Source organism: Phalacrocorax carbo, chromosome 2 (assembly GCF_963921805.1).
Source record: "Phalacrocorax carbo chromosome 2, bPhaCar2.1, whole genome shotgun sequence".
In the NCBI taxonomy this organism is placed as follows: domain Eukaryota; kingdom Metazoa; phylum Chordata; class Aves; order Suliformes; family Phalacrocoracidae; genus Phalacrocorax; species Phalacrocorax carbo.
In genome coordinates, this window is record NC_087514.1 from 82723917 (window position 1) to 82750382 (window position 26466).

General features: G+C 38.5%; 1 protein-coding gene across 4 annotated transcripts in view; it reads right to left on the reverse strand.

Moving 5' to 3' along the window:
* RETREG1 (reticulophagy regulator 1) overlaps nt 1–26466 on the reverse strand; it is a 69870-nt gene that overhangs the window by 11894 nt on the left and 31510 nt on the right. For 2 of the 4 annotated variants that reach the window (XM_064443412.1, XM_064443411.1), the window contains exon 4: nt 1151–1277. In XM_064443412.1, the coding sequence (XP_064299482.1) occupies nt 1151–1277 (127 nt within the window). Of the gene's footprint in view, nt 1–1150; nt 1278–9500; nt 9657–15960; nt 16234–26466 lie in introns of those variants that run through there. The other 2 variants (XM_064443413.1, XM_064443414.1) reach the window with 2 other exon arrangements.

Consider the following 26466-nt stretch of genomic DNA (forward strand, 5'->3'; position numbering starts at 1 on the left):
GGAAAGCTTATGGAAGGAATCCATTTGCTTGTTGAATTTGGAGTTGAATTGCAATAAAATTGTTAATTCAAAGAAAATTGCACACTGCATCAGTGCCTGATTTGCTTATAATTATGACAGTAAAATAACGGCATGGCTCAGAGAATGATGTCAGGAAAAAGAAAGGAAAACATGCTGTCAAAATTAGCTTTTCTAAATCAGGATTTGATATATCTTAACACATAGTTACTGTGTCATGTTACTACAAGGGACACACTATACCAGTACTGCATCTCCTTATCTCAATATACACCTATTTCTTTTAAATATAACTTTATTATCCTAAGCACATAATTTCTTTTTGTATAATTTATACAACATTCAAATGGATGTTGCTCATATGTATTTCAGTCTAAACTCCTAATACTTCAGTGTGGTACTACATACTTCCAATTTGCTAGTTCTGTTTCCGTGAAAGATTTTGTGGCAAAGCTAACTGAGATCAGAAGAGGGGGAAAAACCTCCTAATCTTTTAAATTTCTATAATTAGCGATACGATTATAAAAATGAAATCTACTCTTGCCATGATATACTTCTACATTATTTATGCCTTTCTTTGGAAGATAAAGCTGCTTCACTTTTGGCTAGAAGTGTATAATGTTCTTCTTCCTAGTAGGAAAGAAGAAACCTTACTCTTGCTTGCCTCTTCATGAACTGGGTTCTCCAGCTCAGTTGTTCCAGTTAAAAAAACCCCAGACAGCTGTATCTGTGTAGAAGAAAGATTATCACAACGAAATAGGAAGGATTCTCTTCTGTCATGTAATACTTGTGCAACTATTTCTGAAAACTAAAATTATTTGGAATAAACATGTATGTTTAGGAATTCTGTACCCTTTCTGCTTTTTCAGGTTTTTATTAAACTGTGATGTTTTAAATTTCCTTCCCATTGAATGGCTGGTGAGGTTCCAGCAGCTATATGGTGAGGGACTGTGCTGCTGTAAACTTTACTGTGAGCAGCTTTGCTTACTGACGACCTAGTTGTGTTCTGCACAGGTAGAACTTAGCAGAAACTTGAAACTGAATTTATCATAGTGGGTATTTTATGTTTCAGGTGTTTGTTTTTTTTCAAATCTGTGTCACCAAACTGTTAATCTTATTTGGGAGGGCTTACCTTGCCAGGGTTTTGTTCCTTGAAGTGTGACATTTCTTGAAGAAATACAAATAAATTCATCAGTGTTTCTGAAATGCACTGATTTATTCTGGGTCTGTAGTCTTGCCTGGAATTGATGACTTTCCAGCTGAATAAAACAAACAAAAATACCCAATGACTGTGGTTACAGCTCATATGAAAGTTGAAACTGGTTGAAAACATCTGAAGCCTTATCAACTTCCAAGCCAATCATGTTGTAAAGCTATAGCCTCCAGGGATCAAAAGGCTGCTGCTATAGCTACAGACACCTGTGCTCGGTTACATGTCTCTTATATTGGGCTAATTCCATCTTTTTTAATCAAATGAATTCTGTTTGGGAGTAGCAATTCTTAGTCCATAGAAGCAATTATGGGAGAAATTACTGCTTATTCATTCTGGCCATATGAAAAACCTGAATTCAAAGCAGGCTGTCATCTAAATTAAGCAACTGAACCCCAAACTTGTTCCATTAATATTAATATTTTCTGAAAAAATGCACCACAGTACTTTTCATTGCCACAGGATGGCAATATATATTAATTAGTTTAATTTCATGCATATAATCCTTGTGCTTTTTCTTTTCTGTTTTTCATTTTGTTCTGCAAACTATGATGATCTTTAACAGATTGTTATCCAACTTAGAAAAAAAGAAATTGCTCTTGAAGTCTTGATGTCTGCATTAATTTCCTTACTGATTTTTTATTTTTCTATCATATTGAAAGGACTGTTTCTAAAGCTTAGCTTCTTACTCTTCAGTCCTTTTAATGAAATAAAAAGAATTTGCTGAAAAACATGAGAAAACAGGTGTATCTAATCTGGGGCCGACCGGTTTAAACAGTATCTGGTTTAAATTATTCACATCATGTACCTTTTGGTGTAGACAAAGATGGTTTATGAACAACAAAAGAAAGGAGAAACACAGACAGGCCAGTCAGTGTCAAATCACACTTTTACAAAGAATGGCTGTACCACCATGCAAATATTCGGAATACGAAGTAAATTCTGCACCAGTTTTACGAAGTTAATTTTCACATAATTCACTGCTCAGTACACACACTTTTGATCAGAGCGAATACAAGTAAGCTGTAAAGGCTCCCAGTCATTTTACTCTGATACCTAATCCATCAAATGTCCAATGCATCACTGCAAGCACCAATTAATTGCAAAGTTTTGTCTCGGATCAAATTACAGGATAAATCAAAAACTACCTTATGAAAAAAAATGAATGTACAAGCGTTGGTGTGCAGCAGTAAGGACATACACGTAGACTCTCAGATGAAACTGGCAGCTCATACTGCCACACGATCACTCTTCTATGTAGCTACTAAAACACCACAAGGCCCTGTTAACAGTTCTTGTTATTCAGAAGGCAAATGCCCTCTGATAGCTCCCTGGGTCAGCTTAAATTTTAGGAAGCATTAGTAAGTGACTGATGAGATTTTTGATATCTAACCTTTACCCTGTGTGAATTTGGTGCTCAAAAGTAACATTTAAACATTTGCTTTAATATTAGGAATACCAGGATAAGAAATTTTCTTTTTTTTTGTAGTGAACATAAGACTAAAACAAAAATGATCAATATCACTTGTAAAAATACCCACAGTGATGAAAAACTTCCACGTTAATATTATCGTTGTTCAACAACAGATTGCTTAGTCATTTTTATTGGCACTTACTGTAAAAGTTAAAAGCCATCATGAGGATTTGGACTTTTCTCAGTTGAAAGCTGGTCAGTAGGGTGGTTTTGTCTACCTTTTCTACTGAGGACACAGGCATAACCTACCTTTGCTGTATTTTGTTAGCTCTGATTTTACATTCATTCTTACTAATAAGGCACCATTATGCTTTAGGATATGAACTTGTTAATGTCTCTCATTTCCTGATATAAGGAAAGCTATGAAGATTTAGAAGTTCTTGAACACGTTGGTATTTTTGTGAGCCACTGGCAGTATTGACACATATGTACAACAGCCCTGATGTCCACAGGCTACCGAGGCTCCTGGCTCACGTGTTACTTGGCAGTTTTGTTCCCATAAGTGACGGACATAATGGTGCATACTTAAAATTAGAGTACTGCTTTTTAATTTCCTTAACACCTAATATTTTTCAAAACAGATGTGGATCCCTATATAGCAAATTTAACCCTACCAAAATATGCTTTTCCAGTCTATAAAGCAAAAGTGTACAGTAGTGTTTTTATATGGGCATGAGTTCATATCCCACTTGCACAGAGAACTGTATGGCAGATCCTTCTAGGAAAAGCAACTGGTTTACTTGAGAGAGCCCCGGGAGATAACGGTTGAAGGAAAATGGATTTGAACTCTGGAAATTATTTACTTGAAAGTTACCTACATAATTGCACTGGACTACAAGAGATATATTGATTTTTCCTAAAAAGATAAGCTTCTGACTTGCTTCTTTTTGTAGGGCTGGGGCTACAGGATGATACTGCACTGAAAGGGAAGTGATCTCTCACACGGCAGCATACAAGATATGCTAACATAGCACTTAAGGGATGGTTGTTAAAAGGGTCAAGTGGCCTAAATTAAGCAGAAGCTTTGATCATGGTAGCAAGTCAAATAATGTAGTCCACACTGTTTATTACACTATAGCACCAAAAGAAAAGAAAAGTTTGGGATTACATTATTACCTCAGATTTCTGGTCACAGAGTAATAACAAAACTAGGTTAATGATAAGTAACTATATACATACATGTCTATTTAACTTTATTTTCCAACTAGAAAATCCCCTCTATTTATAAATTATCAGTGGTATAACCCAAAAGATATGTCACTTCTATTTCACAAACTATGATAAAAGGAGAAAGCAACTCTGAATTTCAAATCCGATGTCTCAGCAGAAAGAACACCAAAGTTAAGTTCTTAAAATCTTTAACTAACATTTCAGCCAAATCCCCGACAACATGTCTGACATCCAATTCAGCAAAGTCTAAAGCCACTTTTTCTTACCATTATAAATTGGTGCTCTCATTTCTCCTGAACACAGAGGATAAGAGGATTTTGGGCTTGTCTTGAATTGTACACTTCAGTCCAACTGCTGCCCCCATTTAAATTTGTGCATTTTTATACACTTGTATCTAAGACCGGAATAAGTCATTTTCTCCCACATACATGATGCCCCTTTTTATTCTACACGGGAATGTTACATATCTTCTTTTCTGTTGCACTGCAGACATATTGATTACTTGGAAGCAGCTTTCCTAACATAAAGGAGATTAACCACCTTCTCCTATTCTGACACTTGGTCTGAGCAGCTCATTTTTGTAGAAAAGTCAGGAATAATTTCGGTCAGAAATGTCTATTTACACACATGGAGAAACTATCTTTCTCTACACCTATATTTAACTACCGTACAGCAACTTCGCCACGAGGTGGTGACACAGCAACATTGGTAATGGAGGAAGGTTTGGGAGCCATTTCATACAGAACATAAATAGCATGCAAGGGGGGATTCATATTCAAACTATCGTATGCAGGATGGAGCGCAGAACATGACTTAAAGATAAACTAGTGTTTTAACCATGGTGTAAAACTGATTAAAGTTCAAAACCCAAACTGTCATCCTATTCCTGACTTTATTATATTATTTTAGGATAGTATTGCAGTATGATTTCCTCTTACATTACAAAATTTTCAAGGTGAGGGATTTTTTCCCCCCTTTGAGAAGAAAAATAATTTAAAATAGTGTACCTGAAATTCACAGGATGAGAGTCTCATGTCTTGGACTAGGTGACTTTTGTAAGACAGAAAATGCAATATATTTGCCCACCATGCATGGCACTACATGCAGGTCTATGCCTCTGGCAGAGGATGTAAATAAAACCATTAAATAACTCATGAACAACACTGAAGGAACTGAGCAGGAGGGATTAGCAATGTTACACAGAACTTTTTGTCTGCCTCCCATCCAAAATAGTGATTGTAATTTCCATCCTCTCTGATAATTAGCAGCTTGAGAAAAGTAGTATACAAGGGTTTTGTCTTATGAGAACCACAACTTTTATGGATAGGCTACTCTCCCTAAAGAAACTTTGGTACCAGCTTTTGTAAACCATTCTGCAGCATTAATAATATGTATTTTAACAGTTTTCTGTTTATTCTAGTGTTGAAAACTACTATTATGACAGTATTCTGAATTACAAAATCCTTTTACAGACTTTACTCCTATCCTTTATTCAAAATTGTTGCCAATCAAAGCTGAACTTCGTGAAAGCACAAAGAGAGAAAACAGATAGGCCTGATGCCTACTATCAAAACAGAGCTTTCAAATGCATAGGAGAATTGCTGACGAAGTGACACTTGGGGCACTAAAGCAAGCTTCTGGCCAACAGAACCTGGTCCTGATGGGTGACTTCAACTACCCAGACATCTGCTAGAAGAAAATACAGCAGCTCACATGTCATCTACCAAGTTCCTGGAATGCGTAGAGGACTGTATCCTCATACAAATGTTAGATGTGCCAACCAGGAGGGAGGCGCTGCTGGACTTGCTATTCACACACTGAGAAAGCCTGCTTTGTAATATCTCAGTTAGTGACAGCCTTGGCTGCAGTGACCACAATATTGTGGAGTTCAGGATCCTGCTGAGTGTGCTGAAGGTCAGCTCTAAGACAAGGGTTCTGGATTTTAGAAGAGCAAACTTCAGTTCACTCAGGGCTCAACTGGGAAGGATTTGATGGGAAGCTTCCCTGGAAGACAAAGGAGCTAGTGAGTGCTGGGAGTTCTTCAAGAACTCTCTATTGGAAGCACAAAGCCAATTTATCCCATACAAAGGAAAGGGAACTAAGCGGAGCAAGATGCCCCCTTGGCTCAACCATGACCTCCTGGGTCTACTCAAATCCAAAAGGGAAACACACCAGAGATGGAGAAGTGGACGATTATCCATCGAGAGCTACAAGTGCATTGCCAGAGTGTGCAGAGACGCAGTTAGAAAAGCAAAAGCCCAGCTCGAATTGAAACTGGCTGTAGATGTCAAAAATAACAAGAAAGGTTTCTTCGGGTATGTGAACCATAAGCAGAGAAAGAAGGAAAACATAGGCCCACTGTTAAACAGAGAAGGAGAGTCAATCACCAATGATGCTGAAAAGGCAGAGGTCCTCAACACTTTCTTCACCTCTGTCCTTACCAGCACTGCTGGGTCCCAGGCTTTGGGAACGAAATTCCTTGTTGATCCAAACACCGACCCACCATTGGTGAAGGAAGAGTTAGTACATGAATTACTACAGGAGCTTGAACCCCACAAATCAATGGGCCCTGACGCCATCCACCCAAGGGTGTTGAGAGACCTGGCTGACATCGTTGCAAGGCCACTCTACATAATCTTTGAGAAGTCATGGAGAACGGGGGATGTCCCAGAGGACTGGAGCAAGGCAAATGTTACCCCTATCTACAAGAAGGGCTCGAGGGAGGATCCAGGTAACCATAGGCCCATCAGCCTTACTTCAATGCCTGGGAAAGTTATGGAACGAATCCTCCTGGGGGCCATCACAAGCCAATTGAAGCATGTGATTGGGAAAAGCCAACATGGCTTCACTAAAGGCAGATTGTGCTTGACAAACCTGGTGGCCTTCTATGACAAAGTGACTTGCCTGGTTGACATGGGGCGGGCGGTGGACATTGTCTACCTGGACTTCTTCAAGGCCTTTGATACAGTCCCCCACAGCCTCCTGCTGGAGAAATTAATGCGTTATGGCCTAGACAAGTGGTCTGTGCAGTGGGTGGGGAACTGGCTGACAGGCCGCACCCAAAGGGTGGTGGTAAATAGCCTCTTTCTCAAACTGGCAACCTGTCACTAGTGGAGTCCCCCAGGGAATGATATTGGGCCCAATGTTACTCAACATCTTTATAAGTGATCTGGATAACGGCATCAAGTGTAGCCTGATGAAGTTTGCTGATGACACCAAGTTGAGTGGGGAAGTAGACACTCCAGAAGGGAGAGCTGCTCTGTAGGAAGACCTGGATAGGCTGGAGGAGTGGGCCAACAAGAACCTTCTGAAGTTCAACAAGGAGAAGTGTAAGATCATGCACCTGGGAAAACATAATCCAGGAGTGCAGCACAGACTGGGATCCACCTGGCTAGAGAGCAGCTCTGTGGAAAGGGACCTAAGGGACCAGGGGGTCCTGGTGGGCAGGAAGCTCAACATGAGCCAACAGTGTGCTGCTGCAGCCAAGAAGGTCAACAGGATACTGGGTTGCATCAAAAAGGGCATCGCCAGCAGAGAGAAAGGAGTCATCATCCTGCTCTACTCAGCGCTTGTCAGGCCACACCTGGAGTACTGTGTACAGTTCTGGTCCCCGCTATACAAAAAGGATGTGGACAGGCTGGAAGGGGTCCAGAGAAGGGCCACCAAGATGATCAAAGGACTGGGAAGCCTGCCATATGAGGATAGGCTGGGAGAGCTGGGTTTGTTCAGCCTTCAGAAAAGGAGGCTTCGAGGGGATCTCATCACCATGTACCAGTACTTAAGGGGTAGCTACAAAGAAGATGGAGACTCCCTTTTTACAGTCACACGGAGAGGACAAGGGGGAATGGACACAAGTTGCTCTTGGGGAGATTCCACTTGGACACCAGGGGGAAAATTTTCACAGTGAGGACAGTCACCCATTGGAATAATCTCCCCAGGGAAGTGGTTGACTCGGCCGTGTTGGACACCTTCAAGAGTCCCCTGGACAGGGTGCTGGGCCGTCTTGTCTAGACTGTGCTCTTCCTAGAAAGGTTGGACTAGATGATCTCTGAGGTCCCTTCCAGCCTGTGATTCTGTGATTGCAGAACGTTGGTTTACCAACTTTAATTGCAAAAATGGGGGGGTGGGATGGGGCAGACGAAAGTATAAACTACAGTAATAATGCAAACCATTTTCATATATGCTAACCACCAATAAAAAGACAATATAGATTAAAAAGGAGATGCAACAAGGCACACTGGGATAACTAATTACAATTCAAAACAAACATGCAAATTACGCAGAAAAATGGCACACTTGCAGGGGAAGTTCTCTGGAGTTGCTTCTCTTGGTTGTTAATAGTGCTTTCTTTTGTCAAGTTTAAGAGATGTTGAAAGTACAAGCTGCAGTGCAGATAAAACGTATTGCTAGATGCTTTGGTCCCATGGTCTGCATGTGCTGCACGGACAAAGCAGCAGCCAAGCAAGAAGAGGATGGTACAGGTGAAGTTTGCTTCAAAACATTACAAACTCACTATTAAGTATGCTCTGCAAAAGAACACTTGGCAGTTTCTTGTAGGCCACAAGAAATCATGGGACACTTGTCGGTTCTACTACAGCCACACTTTTCTATTTTACAGGGAACATCAGGGACTATTTTGAAGTCCTATTCTGATCTTAGGCAGCTCGAGGAGTAAGAAGCCTGCTGATCTTCAGTGCAACAATCAGATGCACATGCTGCCTCTTCTTGTTCACACCTCCCAACAACTGCCAGTCCTGGTAACATCTGTCCCTCCTGCCCCCTTTCCCCAGAGCCCCCTTGAGCAGCAGTATTACCCAGAGGCCGGAGGGTTGGAACCAGGGGGCAGCAACAGAGATCCCGGTGAAGTGGAAGTGAGAAAGAAAGGAGGTACGACGTGTATTTGTACAAATGCATAGATAGAGGGCTTATGTCATGCCCTTGTAGAAACAGAGATAAACATTAAACTTGCATTAGATCAAAAGCTGACAGACACATAATGATGCATACTCTAAACAAATTCATTTTTCAATGATCACGTTTAAAGACAAAGAGGAAAAAAAGATACATGAAGTGATGCAGGTGATGAACGTGGAGTGCATGACATCAGTCAACCAAGGACATCAAAAACTACTTGAGCATAATATTAGCAGAGTTACTTAGTTAAGTACCTTAATATTACTTAAATATGAACCCTATACTTCCTACCAAAACAGCTTTTGGGACTCTTGTCAAGGTGCTCCTTTGGTGATGATACAAGCAGACAACTCCCTCTGAGCACCTTCAAAGGTTTTTGTGCATAATTTAGAAAGAAGAAAACTTAATGCTCCCATCACTGATACCGAGTTTGATATGAAGTACTACACTTCTATTCAATCAGCAAGACTGAAGGTGTTCAGAGAGAAAATTAATTACTCGTATCCTTCTGCTTACCTACTGCACCGCTGCTAAAACTGAGCAAATGTGTAAACTGTTACTTAGCAGCTGAAAAAAACCAAAACAAAAAACCAAAACCCAACACCCTCCCACCCCAGATGCTCCAACCCATCACAGTCACAAACTCTGGCCAGAAGACTCAGTGGCATCACATTCTCTAAAAATGACTGATGGTGTCATGCTCTCATTTTGTACCTCGACATCTGTTCAAGCAAAGCCCGTCACATTTCTCTCAGAAAGGTCAGTAGCTCTCATGTTACTGGCTTAAAGATCTCTCCGTGATGTGCTGGATTTTTTTAAATTATGTGTACAGGGTTTTATATGTATCTTCACGTAGATATGCTACTCGGAACTGCGGCAGTGACAAAGTACACCATGAGGTGGTGGATCTGAAGGATTGCACCTACATAAACAAAGAATTAGTAATTACAGAGCTTCTAAACCGTCTTGATTTCCCAACTGTAACCACAGATGCTTGAAACCTGTGCAGACTCCGTAATTTTAAGGGTAACTTAGAATGTATTATTCAAGGTGAAAGAGCTGCAAGTTACATTCCCCAAGATATGTAAATCAAAATATAGGTAATATGGCTGTTTTGTAGTCTTTTAAAAAGTCACACTTAGAGCTTATAGAATGATGCAGCTGTAAGGGATGTGGATATCTAAGGACAAACCTCACAGGCAATCAGGAGTTAAGTATGAAACTTGACCAAATGAAATCAAGTGCGTAAACTGTTAGGAAAACCCAGTCAAGGAGGTTTACCTTTTCAGAGCTTTCATAGGTCTCTCCTGTGAGGAAAGGAATGACAGAGCAGAAGGCACTGATTATAATGACGCATTTACCTTTCTTTGAAACAAACATTTTACACCTGAAGACCTATGCCAAAAAAATATTTTAAAATTTGTCTTCTAAATTATTCAGGTGCAGAGATAATGGATATAAAATAGTATTTAGATTTAAAAAAAAAGTTTGTGAAAAACATTCTAAATGTTGGTTTTTTTTACATTTCAATTTCAGGTGATCTCATACTCAGAATGAAAAGAACCATTCCTCTCTCTCCAAAATATAAAATAATGTAAAAAGCACATTTTACAGCTAAGCGTATTAAAGCACCAATGGCAAAACCCTTTAAAATCTACTATTGAACTCTGTGGTAGAAAACAATGTAATATTGATTAGCCTTACTGTAATACAATGTAACAAATCTGTGAATGTTATGTGCACTACGTGGAAAGACATAATAGCAAGCACCACTGAACTCACTGCATAGCATCTTAATGACCTATGTGGCTTATTTAAAAGGTGATTATGTAGAATTGTGCTTTATCCTGTGCCACTTTTGGATCCTATGCAATCGTTAAGTATACTAAAATAATTATATTTGTGTCATGTGGCTATGACCAGGTCAACAAGACTTGCAATTTAAATGAATCACTGGGGCACTATGTAAAATCTTGCTTGCTTCAAAGAGTTCCACGAAAGGACGCTGTATCATTGAAAGAACAAGAAACACAGGAAGCATCCACAAATACACTCCGTTCTCAAAATTTAGGGAGAATCTTAATCTACAACCTTTTTGCTACAAACTCTACAAAGCTTTTCTAACAGAAGTCTCTCCAGCCTGTAGATACCCAAATGCATTTAGTTTCCCATTGCTAATCTATAGGCACTGCACAGGTTTAGGCTTTCACCGGCATGTCATGCTGTTGCAAACATCCTTTAACAGATCACCTTTGACATCCCTTCATTGTTAAGGCTTGGGCACACTTCAAATCCCTTTGTAAAAAAGATTTACAAATTTAGACAGATTTGGTTTTTAAATTGAAGCTGGAAAAAATAGTTATCAACCTTAAAGAGTAACTAACAATGTTTCCCAATCCAAAAATCTCCTTTAATTGTCATCTCTCCTGTAGTTCAAATACATAATTTCTAAGAACTAAATGAATTCTGTTAATACCATGCAACATTGCTTCTCAAGCTTTTAAAGTGTTTTCCTTCTGACCTCATCTGTCTTCACCTGACACTTGCAATTTTGTGCTTTTTATTAACAGTGAGTCAGTCCAATTTGCTGTTACTGTTTCTTCCAGGAGATGGTGTGCAGTAAAAAGCTGAAAAAAGATCTTATTTCACAGTCTTCAGTAACGTGCATGACCCTTTTATTTCTTGACCAAGAATATATTTTGGTAATATTACTGTACAAGAAATATGTTTAAATCATCAGCATTTGATGAAGTTGGATGTGTTTTTCTCAATGGACTGCACAGCAGACTAGTCAGGACATGTGACTCTCAACAAAACATAAAAAAGCAACATTTCATACCTGACTCTATATGCTTCTTACACATTGTGTTAAACTGAAGTCAAAACAGTATTTTCTTCTCTTCAACTGACGGAGCATTTTACCACTGGTGTGCTGCTAAACAATATCAATCCCATAAATGAAGGCTTTTTTATTTCTTATATTACTAGTCAAGAACAAACTTTTCTGAAAATGAAAGCAATCCTATTGTTATAAAAATACACTCAAATGTTCTGCAAAGGGATAGGGGAACTCATCTTATCCTACAGGTTGCTTTAAAAAAAAAAAAAATGACCCATTACTCCCAGGATTTTCTTTTTAAGCAGATGTGGTCATCTCTTCTTTTCAAGTATAACATGGGTCACCTTGTAAAGCCTTAGTAAGGAGCTGTATTGTCTGTCTTTAGCTGATGAGAGACAAACTGGTTAACTCCCAAGTTCTCTGAAGGCGATTCCAGCACACAAGTTCCTCAACATAGCAGATTGTACTAAATGTTGTCACTTTTTGCTGAATGCCCTCCTACAATAAACACAATATATTCCAAGTAAATTTGGGCATTTCATTGTTCAGCTCCTCTAGGGAGACTCTTCTAAGCAAACTGATAAGTCAGCTCTCACGGGAAACCCTTCCTTTGACCTGTGCTACTCTTGCCCAGCTCTCCTGAGAACACCAGCTACTCCAGTTCGAGGTCACTCAAAACATGAAATGTGATCTGACATTCAAGTGCCATTAGTCCAAACTCATGACTTAGTCAATAGCACAGATTTTTTTAAAACGCCTCTTTGCATGAAAACTGAGTGTTTCAGTGCCACATAAATACTATTCTACACTTGGCTTTCTGTTTAGCAAAGACTACACTGTTGTTATTACATGCCGTTGTCTTTTTACCAATATAGTACAAGGGCTGGGATCTTTCAGATCAGCTACCCATTTGTAATAGAAACTGGTGATACAAAAGAGACATTTTTATTGCACTATTTTTGTTCGGAGAAGTAAGGAAGTTTCTATCAATAGCAGCTTAAAGTTCCGTTGGCAGAACTTTAAACAGCTCTGCCCAGCTGTTAGAACCAATTCTTTCACATTTATTTTTCCCCTGCAAAGACACCTCTTTTAACCCTTTTTCATAAACTCAATTCATTTTCCTCCTTCAGCCTCCACATTCTTCAGGTGGAATACTCCTAGTTCAGGGCCTCTCAAAGTCAAACAGCTGGGAGAGATGAGCTGAGCATTCTCTGAGTTGCAGAGCAGCTGCACAAAAATGGAAAACTGGATTTTGAAGTGCCAGACAAAGAACACCTTTAACCTGCAAAAACATGAAAACGACTTTTTGTGTAATACTACAAGGCAGATTTAACTTTCTGTGTGGAAATCAATTCTGCCTCTTTTCAATGGGATTTAATGGATTTTGTTTAGTGCACCATCCTCTTCTATAATAAGCAGATGACAGTGATCATAATGAGACAGGTGTTGCTTCTGATAGAGGAATTTACACATCAATATCTCTTTGAAGCACCTACAGCCAGGTGCTTCTACCACTTCAGGACTGATTATTCACGGTACCTTTTATACATTTTTGACCATCACTAGATCCCTCACAAGTTGTCAGTTCAATTTTTTTTTCAAATGAACACCATCCTTTATCAAAACTATAGGGGACCTGATGATAAAGAATTACTGGGGGAAAACATCATGCTTATGCTAAATGGTTTCAATCCTTGACCTTTGACCACGTCTTTCCTAACTGTTCTTGATCTGTGACCGCTCAGGATTATCTGACAAACAAAAAAGAAGATATGAGTGGGCACCTAATATTCACAACTCTTTGCTTTTCTACTAGCCTAACTAAGAAGTATTTGTGCCTATATTCCTTTGCTTATTATACATTCAAATTCATAGTATGACTAACAGACTATTGCCCAATGTCACATCTTTAACTATGATGTTATAATGTTCATGAAATACACTTGTGATGCAATACTACATATTTTCTCAAGTAGGACATGAACTTGAGAGGGGAAAGGATGTAAGAAGTATTTGGTTGCATCTGAGAAGGGGCTACAACGAGTGCAGTGCTGAAACCGATCAGCAAACAAAGCTCATTGTACAGCTTCTACAAAAACACCGTTGCCCTCCTTTTTAAATATATAAAGCAGTAGCTTTGATTCAGTGACCTCAAAATTACCCCATCATCTGTGCATTTACATTACTACCTCTTGTTTTGCGATTCTAAAACTAATTCCTCCAGTACAGTTCCCATAGCTCCTCCTTCTATTCCCTCCTCTTTAACTTGGACCAAAATATTCTGACCTCCACCAAATCTCATTAGCACTTCTGCAGCAGTTTTCTCCAGTTATATCCTATTTGCTACCACAAAGAAAAAACCACAAATTAATTCCAGAAAAAAATCAGAACCTTTGGACTAAACTGTTTTCCCAAACTTTTTTGCTCAATAGCAAAGGCATCAAAGGATGAGGGACTAAGATCAGGGCCAATTAATTTAATGGTAGTTTCAGGAATGATAAATGGGGAGAACAGGCCCTATTATCATGCTTTTTCAGGGTACGGCTTTAGAAACATTCATGCTTTTTGTTTAAGAAAAACCCAAACCAAACAATTTTCATTCTTAATAAAAGAAGTCTTAGAGGTTTAGGCCTAGTATTACTTCTGTTTAACTGCCAAAGCTTGTTATAAGCCTTTACAGAGGAAGAGCAGTGAACAAAGGAAGGTAGATATTACAAAACTTGTATGTTTTACATACCAGTTGCATCCTTTGACATATTGGTAAACACTGCTGTTCACACCCAAACACACACCCCCACACAGCCCCACACACCCGCCAATACAAATTTTGAAATATTTTTTATTTTCAAAATATTTTTCTTCTCAGCTGGTAAGATTTTCTCCCATCTTGATGTAAAAAAAAAAAAAACACAACACATTTTCAAGGAAGGACATGATGCATATCCTTTATAAAATTGATTCAGAAGAAAAAAAAAAAGGTGATTATAATCTTAAACCTCTTTTTTGATGTGTCATGCCTATTGCTGTTTTCCTGTATTGAAAAATATACAATTTAACAAATTGGAGATCCAGCTAAACATTTTTTAATAAACAGCAATTAACACTCTGGTGGCTATCAGTAATGAGACAACATTTCCTTAAAACAAAAGGAAAAAATGCTACCTACTGCTACAATTACATTTAATCTATGTCATATACAGGGCACAACTTAGATCCCTGCAAACGGAAATGCGTAGGTGACCCCACCCTTGCAGAGACCCAGTTATACCACTGGGGATCCATTCACCCACACTCATCCAATTAGGTGACCATGCCTGAATATACTGACCTACAACAGACAACCAGAAATGTCTTCTGTATTTCATCTGTCTTACAACAATACGTTGAGATACATACTGGAAAAACATCCACATAGAAGTTCAAACTGAAATCTAACTAGAAGAAATCAAATCAAAGCCATAATGAAATGCTCACTTCTGGTTCTTGTAATTTCCTAATTTTGCCTCTACATTCTGGCATTTTGTTAACTACTAAAACAAAAAAGTCTATTTCCGCGTACATGACAGGTTTTTTTTCAGTATCAAATATTTCATTAACACCGTTTTTGAGCCACCATTTTGATTAGCATCAAGACAGTAAAAATCACATCTATTGAAAGACCATGTGGACTTTAAGAAACCTAGATAATAAACTCTGTCATAACCAAACATCAATAACATCTGCTTTTAAAATAGCTCTTTTAAAATCTGTCTGTTTAGCTGAATTTAATTAGTGCATTTATTTCATAGGAATGTGCTGGATCATATTTGAGAAAATAGTATTTGTTAAACGGCTATTAAGTTTTAGGTCCAACTGCTTTCTTCTTGTCCTGACCGTTGGTTTTATATGCTAATTAAAATAAAAGTTAAACTTCAGAAAGACAGGCATACCTCAAAGGGACACAGTGCCCTATCTCAGAGTAATGAGTTGTGGTTCTGTCAGTAACGTGGCTCCGACTAAACTATTTGTGTCTCTGACATTTTGAGGCTTATCCCATGGCTGGGAAACGTGACTAGGTAGAAACCACCTGGTATTTTCTTCCCTTCAGCTTTCGTTTCAGAAATGCGTAAGAGCTGTACAATTTAACCTCTGTGCAGACATTAATATCGAATATCTCTCTCCTAAGAAGCCTTAGGTTAGCATTGGAGGCAAACCCCTCAAGAATTAGAGGATTTGTTACAACACAGAGAAAACTGATCTTAGGCTGAGAACTCAGGAGTGCACACAGACTAATTACACAAAGCCCCGGTCCGTACTGCGCTGCATAAGAAGGCCATCAGAATCAACGTACAGTACCTTTCATCTTGTCCCAGATCCTCACTGTCTGGCATTTCAGATGTGAAAAGGAATTCTCTCTCTCTCTCTACAGATCTGGATAATCCAGGCAATGATCTTCTAGTCTGTTTTGTGTTTTAGAAGCGACAACCCAGGCACCTGTCCCGTTTGCTGCTGAGAAGAGCGCTCCCTGCTCAGAGAGCAAATGTTTACAAGACATCCTAAGTGCCTGCTCGTCTTGAATGAAGTTCAGAGCGTTTGGCTTTGATTGGCCAAGGCTATAAATAAACAAGTCGTGACTCACCTCACACACTATGACAGGGTGTTTAGTAGCAAGCACAGCCAAAAGCAAAACATTTTTTTTTTTTCTTCTGGTCATGTGAGGGAGAATCACCACCCAGTTAGTACATTTCATTTTTCTGCTTCCACTGGAAATCTTCCCCAGCGTCTCCCATTTTTCTCAGGTGTAACTGAGCAGCAGCCAAAATGACAGGAAGCTAAATCACACAAGCTTTAAAGAAATATACTTAAAAATATAAGACCAAATAGCTTACTGCAACTGTCCTTTTTTTCCTCCCCACAAAGCGTCAGTCACAAGCTTTCAGAAGAAGCAGAATTCTTCTCCATTGACTGAATTCTCAGATGAAGTAAAAACCTAGAAATTCTTTTAAAATAAGGAATAGGAAAATGAGTTTTTGATAAAGATTAATTGCACTGGTTTTAACTTCTGCTTGTGGCAGACAAGCTTGGAATCAGTCTCAGCTGTCATAGGGATACCAGCAAATTGTACTGGAAGAGTCCTCAAAATGAAAGCACGCTGACAGGACGAGGTTTTCTGTCAAAATACTTCTAATGCCTCTGTGAACAACCCGAAGTGAATTGACAAATCCACTTTCCTCGTATCGCTTTTTGCTGCGTGCATGACAGGGATTCTGTCACTCCAGCTACACCAGCTACATCTCTACTAATTTTTCAACACCCCGGCAACCTGATCTGTGCTGATGAAGCTTTGTTGTGAAGCCCAAGACTCTAAGGATCACAAGCATCGGTTGTTCAGCACATTGCTCAGCACTGCTCCTTCACGTGACTGCCTTCTTCCATTAAACCGCTTGATCTATTGTTTTATTATTTTCAAACAAATATTACATCCAGCGATCTTTACATCAAAACCCTTTTTTTTTAGGAGGGAACCCAGCAAGATTTAGACCTGCTTCTCCGCATGAGATAGTAGGAATTGTCCTGGGGATGACACATCCTAAAAATAAATTTAAAAAAAAATTTAAAAGCTGGAACAAAGGGTATGTCGGAATAAAAAACAACCACCCCATATCTTTGATTTGCTAAGCTGTATTTGGTGTGTTGTGGGTAATGTGTCATTCGCTGGAAAGCTGCTTAACACTCAAAACTACAAAGGATTCTATCCTTTCTTCTTATTTTAATATAAAATGCTTCAAAATGTGGTAAGATCTAGATAAAAATAGCAATAGTTTCCCAAATCATGTAATCATAGATCTATTCTTTAAATTCCATTATTTGTATTTACTATGCAGTGTCTGAATTAATAAAATGACCTCAGGAAGCAGTGAAAAGACAAAACAAAACAGGAATGCTGCCTATCTGTGCATGACAACTATCTTAACATTTCTCCCAACACTCCAGTTAGTTCCTTTTTCCTTTTCTTAATCTCATTCAATCCTCCATACTCATACCTTTCCTCAGTCTTTCACAAGATATGCTCTTCCTGAAGCAGTTGACTCATACTGGACTTTTAAAAGAGAGGAGGGAGAAGAAAAACAGGAATGAAGTCCTATGTCTAAATTATGCAAGGCAATATAAAAATACATATTAATAGATGTCCTGCCCTACTCAACAGAGACGTTCCATGGTTACCTATACCTGCATATTCCAGCATCGTCGTCTCTTTTTTCTTTTCTTTTTCTACTTCTGATAGTTATAGCTGAAATATTTAGAGCTGAATTTCCTTCAAGCTTACCCTGAAACAACAGAGCAGCTAAATTCAAAAATCCTAATTAAAAAATAGTTTTGTGTCGCAGCTTCATTTTCAGAGTCCTCCAATTAGGACAAGAATCAAAAGAAATAACTGAAATCTGAAAACACAAAAGCATAATTCAAAGTTGAAATATAGCATCAAAACCAAAAGCAAGCAAACTAAACCCCTTGTGCAACTTGAGTTGCTTTTGTTTGTTTACATGTATTACAATATAGCCTTACAAAGCCACATGTATTTACTATGTAAAATTGCCTTTGTGCAAAATATTCTTTTTTAATGCATTTGATGATCACATTCAGGAGCTGAAAAAGCTTTCAGTATCATGTCTCTCCCCGTACTTCAGTCTTGAAACTCGATGTACTCCAAGCTCTTCAAGTATAACTTTGGATTGTTCATTTCTTTGTCACTGAGCACACAGTGCTCACCACTACAGCAGAAAAACAGTTCACTTTTACACAGTTACTTCTACAATTCCTTAGAACCCTTCCCCAGCCCTCAGTGAGGTAAGGAGGATAATATTACCTTCTTTACTTATTGATAAGCAAGTCCTGGAAAGATTAAGTTCAAAAGTGTCTACTAAATGAGTACGTAACTGAAATGTCAAGGACCTGTTAACTTGGAATTAGAGCATTTATAAAACACTTCAATACTAAAAGACTAATTTCTACTGATATCAGTGCTCATCATTTTTGCAAATCAGACTTCAGAACAGCACGAGCACATAATTAGCAAAACCACAATCACAGTAAAGTATTTTGCTTAGTATCACAAAGACGACTATCTAGAAAATTCATCTCACTTCCTTGATCAGTCTGAATTCTCCACACCCAAGTGAATTAGAGCTTGTATTGGTCCACCTGGAGGTTTCCCGGATCTCGCTCCAGGCTATTTCTCAGTCGCATGAGATGGAATGACCTCTCCAAGTACACTTGGGTGGAACAGCAGCAGGTGAGCAGAAGTACTGTACTGAATCATGCCAAAGGGCTTCTGGCATCTCCTACTGTGTACAAAAGCGTAGCCTAGGCAAAAAATGCACTGCTGCCTTCTCCAAATAGCCTTCCAGACTCCAGCTAGAGGCTCCTGGGTTTCCTGAACCAGCAGCAATGTCTATATTTTTAGCTCTGAGTGGATTTCCATCCTGTGATAGCATCTGTAACATCTTGTGGCAAGGACTTCTGCAGTTTAACTACATACGGTTTGAAAACAAACAAACCCAACCAAACCCCACACATTTTTGTTTGCTCTGATCTCGCAGCTTCAACTGGTTTCTGAGAAGTCTTATACTGGAACAGGCAGATGACAGTTATCTCTCTTTAGTTTTTCACAGCTATTGATAATTTTTACAGACCATTATCATATTCTTTTTGATTGGCCTGCAGAGTTGAAAGGTGGAATTGCCTAGAAAAGAGCCCACCTGGTATTAGAATTACTAAACATCAGTTTTAAACTTCTTCAACATAGAACCTCAAAGTGACTAGAAATGACAGAACTGATGAAAGAAAAGCTCTTTCCCTACCCATGTTATTTTTCAGGGAGGTTGCTACTTCCTTACTTAGTTGCAGCTAACACTACAACCTTCTGAATCACAGGGGACTTTGGTCAGTCTTCTCTGTCCCTCAGAAGTTCCTTCTTGCCATCTCTGAGGCCTCACCTCACATGACTAATCCTGCTCTTCTCAGCAACCTCTGCTTGAGCCGCCATCTGCCAGCCTCTCTATGTCTGTCACTTCTCACATCCAGCATTTTCTGAAATGTTCCCTCCCCTTGGCTCCGCTGGTTCTTCAACAGAAGGAACAACCCCTTCCCCCCAGCACCGTTTTTCTGAAAGGAACATGAAAGCACTTGACTTTGTAATCAAAAGGAAAAAGATACTATCAAACACATTCTGCTCTTGGTCAGCTCATTCAGCTTTAAAAGCCCCATTCTTCTCACGTGTTTTGTGCATGTAAGCTGTTGCATGCCCTGAAACAGCCTTGTTGTTCTTTTCCAAACTCTTCCTACATTTACTAGCATGGGAGAGACCAGAAATGGACACCACTGCTCCCAGTGAGGGCATACTATTGATTTACACATTTTGACCCTTCTTGTGAGTTGCTCTCCATGCTCTGTTGGCCCCCGTTACCACAGTTTTACAGAGTTTTCCAGACAACATGGTGGTCTTTACTTTATTTTGATAACTTCAAGAATCAATCCTTCCTCCTTCTGTTCATCTCCATTCTGTTCTTCAACTAAAGAGACCTCCTCTAGACCTTTCTCAAAACTTCCTTGATAGCTGGTAAGTAACAGCTCTCTTTACTGTCAGGTATTAAGATACCCCAAAAGGTGTGCTGGCACGCCTGACATATTGCTTGCTCAGGGAATCTTACCAGTTTTGCTCTTGCTAAGTAGAGATTTGGACTGAACATGTATCAATTAAATGGCCTTCCCACCAAAAAGTAGACACATCTGTGTGAAGTTTTCCTTTTACAGGCAGGTACCAAAGACTTCAGAGGAAGTCATCAGCAAAAGAAGAAAACTAAAAGCTACGTTCCTGCCAGAGACAAGAAAGTAGCCTTACGGGGTAGCTGAGAGGATCAGAAATTGTGTCAGATGCACAGCTTTACATAGCCTGATACTGAAGATGCTCAAGGGCTTTAGCAGGTGGGTGAAAGGCAGCCCACTGTCCATGTGGAATGCAAGGGGAATGTTCTGGCATTGTGAGGCAGATGGTCGGCAAGCTTCCAAAGATTTCAATTAGTCTGCATGTGGCACACTTTAGCTGGTCTACCAGCTCCAGAACTAGTCACAATCACTGCCGCCTTCTATGTTTCCCCTCATCTAAAAGGAGAGTAAGACAGTGCTTTCAACATACAACCCTGTCAAATTATTCACCTATGAACAAGTCCCACTTCTAATAACGTGGATGAAAAAATAATGAACACCATGCTGTACACTTAAAAGACATCCTAAAAAACCTCAACTGACTCATAGCCAAAAATCACACTATAAAAAAAACATCTAGTTTAGTTCGTATTTCCAAAAGGAATGGAAGGTGTAGCATTTTATTTTTTGTAGATGGTTTATGCTGATAATATTTTCAGCAAGAGCACATATTTAAAAATTACCATCATTGTCAAAGGCATGTTTAGCCTTAAAACTAACTTGAAATGCATGTTTCTGCTACTGAAAAAAAATCATATTAATAACATACCTGAAGTCCCCTAAAATGGAATATTTCCTGCCCCCTTTTTCAATATAGAAAAGTGAATATACTGGTCACATTAGTGTGTGTTTGCAGGCATGTGTACATTTATAAGCGCACACACATATGAAAGTATTTGTTTTAATGTATTTCATCAATTTGAAATGCACACCCAATTATCCCATATTTTCAACATCCAAATTTCTTGAATGATATCCACCCCAATTCTTTCTGACTATGTAAAGCTGACTTCAAATTGCAAATGCTTAATATACTTACTTAACTTTGAGATCTCTTCATACACTATAAGATATACACAGGAGGCTTTTTAGAAGAGGAAGCCTTTCATACAAGTGCAAATGAAAAATCTTAAAGGTAGACCTGCCGAACATGCTCAGTTCTGTGCTGGAGTATTGTAGTAGGTATAACCTCAATCTGGTAAGCAGTGTGCTAAAAAAACTTAAGACAACTATTACACACAAAACATAGTTTTGTATGTACCTGTACATAGGACTAGAAATGCCAAAAAAATAAATTAGGAAAAAAAAATCTTTCAAGAGTTGAAGACCAACAAAAGCAAACAAAATAAGCACTCAGGAAAATTTTTCTTTCTTCACGGATCCTGCATATTATGCAGGACACTTCTTTGTACCTGGACGAAATAACTCATTGTTAAAACATCTTTGAAAATCAGAAGCTGCATATTCAGGAAGAAAAAAAACCCAAAAAACAGCATTCAGGTTTGACAGAAAAGAAGTTATGCAACATTCTAAAAGCTAAACTAGAGATTGCATGCAAGAAATATTTACTCGGCAGAACAAAGCACATGGATACGTATTTTTAAAGAATCATAAAAAACTGAGTATGAAAGCAACATGACTATCAACAGGCACCAAAACCTGATTTGTATCAGCAACAATGAATTGTCACTGTGAGGTATTAGTGTTTCATCACACAGCACACATAATGCACCACGGTGCATGAGAGTATTTCCAAGTTTTCGAACACACGCAGAAAGAAAAGTTAAAGAGAGCAAGAGACACTCCAGCTGCAGTTTAGAAAGCAAATGACTGCATTTTAGTCACATGAAGATAGCAAATCTTCCTCTTGTACAAATACAATAGATCATGCTGGATTTGTGTGACAAACAGAGAAGAGCTGGAGACAGGGCGGTAGAAGATCTTACCACTAAGGGTGAAAATCTCAACTGCTCTGGGACCTTTTGGCTATGGGATCTTGTTAAACAGCTATAAAAGAAACAGATTTTGGAGGGAGGGAAAAAAACGCATAATACATCACCTAGCAATGATCAAATAAATTTCTAAAGATAAATGAATATTTTTCCAAATTTTTCAGGAGACTCTTTACATACTGTTTCATGAAATTATTTTTTTTACTATACCACATTTCATATTTACCCTAAGACCTACTTATGTACTAGTTTGTCTGCAATCATGATCTGTAACTTAGTAAAGGCACATTAAAATGCAATCTTCTTCCCTAGGCACACATGCTACTCAAGATTTTGAAACCTGCCCCTCCACCTGTCTCTCTGGTTTGCAGCAATCTGATTCTGTTTCTTCTCAGCAATTGGTTTCTTCCCCCACTGAAAAGAAATTAACTATATGAAAGGCAGTCCAAATAGCAAGATAGCTATACAAGAAAATCAGCTTGCATCAAAGAAATAGGTCAGAAGATTAAAAACAGTTAAGAATGCATGAAGAATTTAAAATATTTTTCAAATGTGTTTATACAAATAAAGCACAAACCTAAGCTTGTTGTGTTTTCTAAGTGTAAAACACAGCACAAAACGACACAAGAAAAACAGACTGTCAGCAAGCTACCAAGAAAGAGAATATTTAGAAGACAATTCTGTATGTAATTCAATTAAGAACATAAGAAGTCACTCAGCTATGTAGAACATCTAAGATTATTAGGACACTCAGAGCCACATACTGACAATTCCTATGTCTAGAAGATTTTGCTGGTATGCTCGCAGTTTGCTAAGATAACCCACCATCACTTTGATGCTGCTATCATCCTATGAAGAAAAGGATATGAGCCAGTTTTCCACCTAATCATATAATTTATTCTTCTGTGCGATGTACGAAAATCTCACCAGAGGGGGCTTAGTGCAATTGCAATCCACCGCTAGATCAAAGTCCAGGTCACCAGTCCTGAATTAGACCTTACAAGCTGAGGGATGAATAACTGCAGGACTTCAAGTACATTATAATGGAAGCACAGCACACGCTTATATTAATAATTTTCATTGACATCAGCCCTATTCTTATGTCCCAGCTCAAAGAGCTGAAGTTCTTCATTAGTATTCAGAATTGCTAGCCAAACATTTTCCTACTAAATATAACTTCATCTTGATTCCTTCAGGGCCACAGCCTTTTTCAATGCCTATATAATAAAAACGAGAGATTACCAAATTATACTGTTAACTTTTAGCATCAATTTACTACCTATTTGTTGTTTACTGTGTGACAAGAGATAAAGTCTTTAGTGTTTAATATGCCTGATGGTAAAATTTCAGTGATATTCTCTCCCTCTGAAAAGAGCTTTTTTCATTATAATTATCTTTATTCAGTCTCACTCTGGTAGGTTGTGCAACTGTGGCATAAAAAAAACATTAGTTTGTCACTAATGTGACTCAGCTTCAAGGGCATATTTTTATCTGATGGAGAAATTGGTAATTTGTATGCTGTCACTATTTTCCAACTTCAACACATGTAACAGCACATTAGCAAATCTGATATATTTGCTCTCATTATAATGAGAGCAATGAAATGTAAATTTATCTAAGCAACGTTTAAAGTATTTACGAACTAAAACAGATCAGGGAAAATAATGTGAGAGCGCATGCTATTTGAGAAGGCATGTACTTGTGTATGCAGATCAAATAGCTTGCTTTTTAAAAAAAAAGGTAAAAATATAGGAACACCTCACCACAGTTCACGTTACCACTTAATCTCACACTATAGCTCTACCAGTTGGAAAGAGAAGCCAGACATATAACCTTGTTAAATGCTAACATCAATACTTAAAGAAAATAGTCCTGCATAATATCACAGGCAACAACGTAAAACACAGGCAATAATGAGAAATAGCAGCATTATAGAAAGCAATGGTATGCTTCACACGATGACAATTCATACACATGCACAACTGCAGCCTGGATAGGATGGTTAATTCTGAGAGGCATTGATGAAAACAAAACTAACTTTATCCTGGAGTGACTGGAGCATCCAGTTTCTTACCACAGTTTCTCCAAAGTAAATACTTGTCAAACCACAATCATTCTGCTCTCAACATCTGTCCCTCTGTGAAATAACTGCCAGTGTAAAGCTGCGGCGGCCACTGTAACACCACACAGCTCCACAGAAAAGGCAAGGGGGCTGCCAAGACTGCAAAAGGGAACTCATCCCCCTCCTGCAATCACACCTACCCTCAAAAACCCTACAGGGCTAAATGGCTCCTGAGCTAATAGAAATCAAGAAAGAGACCAGGAGCGATGATCAGTGAAGACCTGCAGCCTAACCCGTTTGTCATCAAGGGCACAGGCAGATCTGTGATTTAGAGGAATCCCCTGAACTGGTTGGGTGAGCACTGCCAGAACACTCACCCAGAAGCGCTGAGCTCCCGATAACCTTTGCCCTGCCTTGAGATGATGATAATACACAGGATATTTTGCTGAAAGGCTGACGGCACTATACTGGGAATTAACTTCCGTTATCTAGACTTTTGTCTCAAAGAATAAAAGACGTAATTTTTCCCTTTCCTGTTTCTTTACTATTATTTTTTAAAATTCAATTTCATAGGGTGGTTTAGAACACATGTACAGAAAACCTTGTTTTGCACAGCACAATAGCAGCTCCTATCACTGTTCAAACTTCCTTTTCCCTCATCTTTCATGAACGTCTAAAGATTTCTAAAGAAAAGTTTTCATCAAGCTCTAGGAAATACATTTCAGTAGCAGATTTTGCTGCCAGAAGACTGAAAAATTAAGCTTTCAATGTAGAAGTTATTCATACATGTATTTTATCTATATAAATCTGTAAAATGCATTATATTTTGCCACAGCTTTAGCTGTTTCCTTCAGAATCTTGATCTCTGAGATACCTATGAGAAAACATCCTTTGCTTTGAAAAATGTTCTCGGCTGATGTACAGATTGTAGAATCACAGAATATCTCAAGTTGGAAGGGACCTATAAGGATCATTGAGTCCAACTCCCAAGAGGTTCCTATAGAGGAGGAAAGTAGAAGGGTGAAAAAATAACACTCAGACTTTTACTTTAGTCCAGTAGTCCAGTGAGGTGTGTTTTTCTTACTTTAAAAAAAAACAACAACAAACAACAAAAAACACAAAAAAAAGGCTTTATTTAGGAAATATTCAGAGCACTATAAATACATCATCTTTCAACTACTTTTCAGCTATCCTGCATTTCTCTTCACCTCATTTCAGTGATGGACAAAGAAAGCCCCAGAAGACTAATTTCCATATGCTAAGGTTACTCTTTAAAAAAAAACCAAAACCCTCTTTAGTATGCTTTTTGTTTGATTACTGCTTAACGAAACAAGTATTCTCCAAGGTACATCTGGAAGGGTTTTGAGCAGAGTATTTGAAACTGTAACAAAAAAATTCCGTTTATGTGTTCTTCTCAGAAACTTCTGTATATTTCTATTTGTCATCAGATTAAGGAGTTTTGAGCTGGATTCCCATGTTCTAAGACTTTGATTATAATACAAAATATCTAATTCAGCTAACAAGTTAGGACACAAGTTGCCAAGCTACGCATCCTAGGAAAATTGCCTGCTTATGGTGGACTCACAACGGAAACAGTTTTGTTCCTGTATGACCCTCACACGGAACTTCATACGACGACTGTTCAGACACATTTGGAGTCTTTTCTGTCAATACGCAAGACAACAGTCTCACGTGCTTTTGTCTCAGCTTGAATTCTAAGAAAACATATACATGCACTCAGCTAAAAGTTCTTAAAAATGTTTAGAAAAAATCTTTTTAAAGATCAGACATGCAAACCTCGGATATTACTGCTCTGATCTCATACCTAAGTGCATAAAAGCAAGTTCTTAAGGTACACATTGACCCTGCAACTTCTTCCATGGAATGTGGTGGTAGCAACAGAGAGTCTAAAATTGGGCAACAGCTATCTCACATACCCTTCTGGGATTTCTCAGACTTTAACATTTATATATCATTTATTAACAACATTAACAAATACAGAAATAAATGGGTATGTTTATTTCGGTCTTATTATGTCGCTTAATGGAATAAAAAGTCTAGCCCTGTGCCCTGTCTTCAACA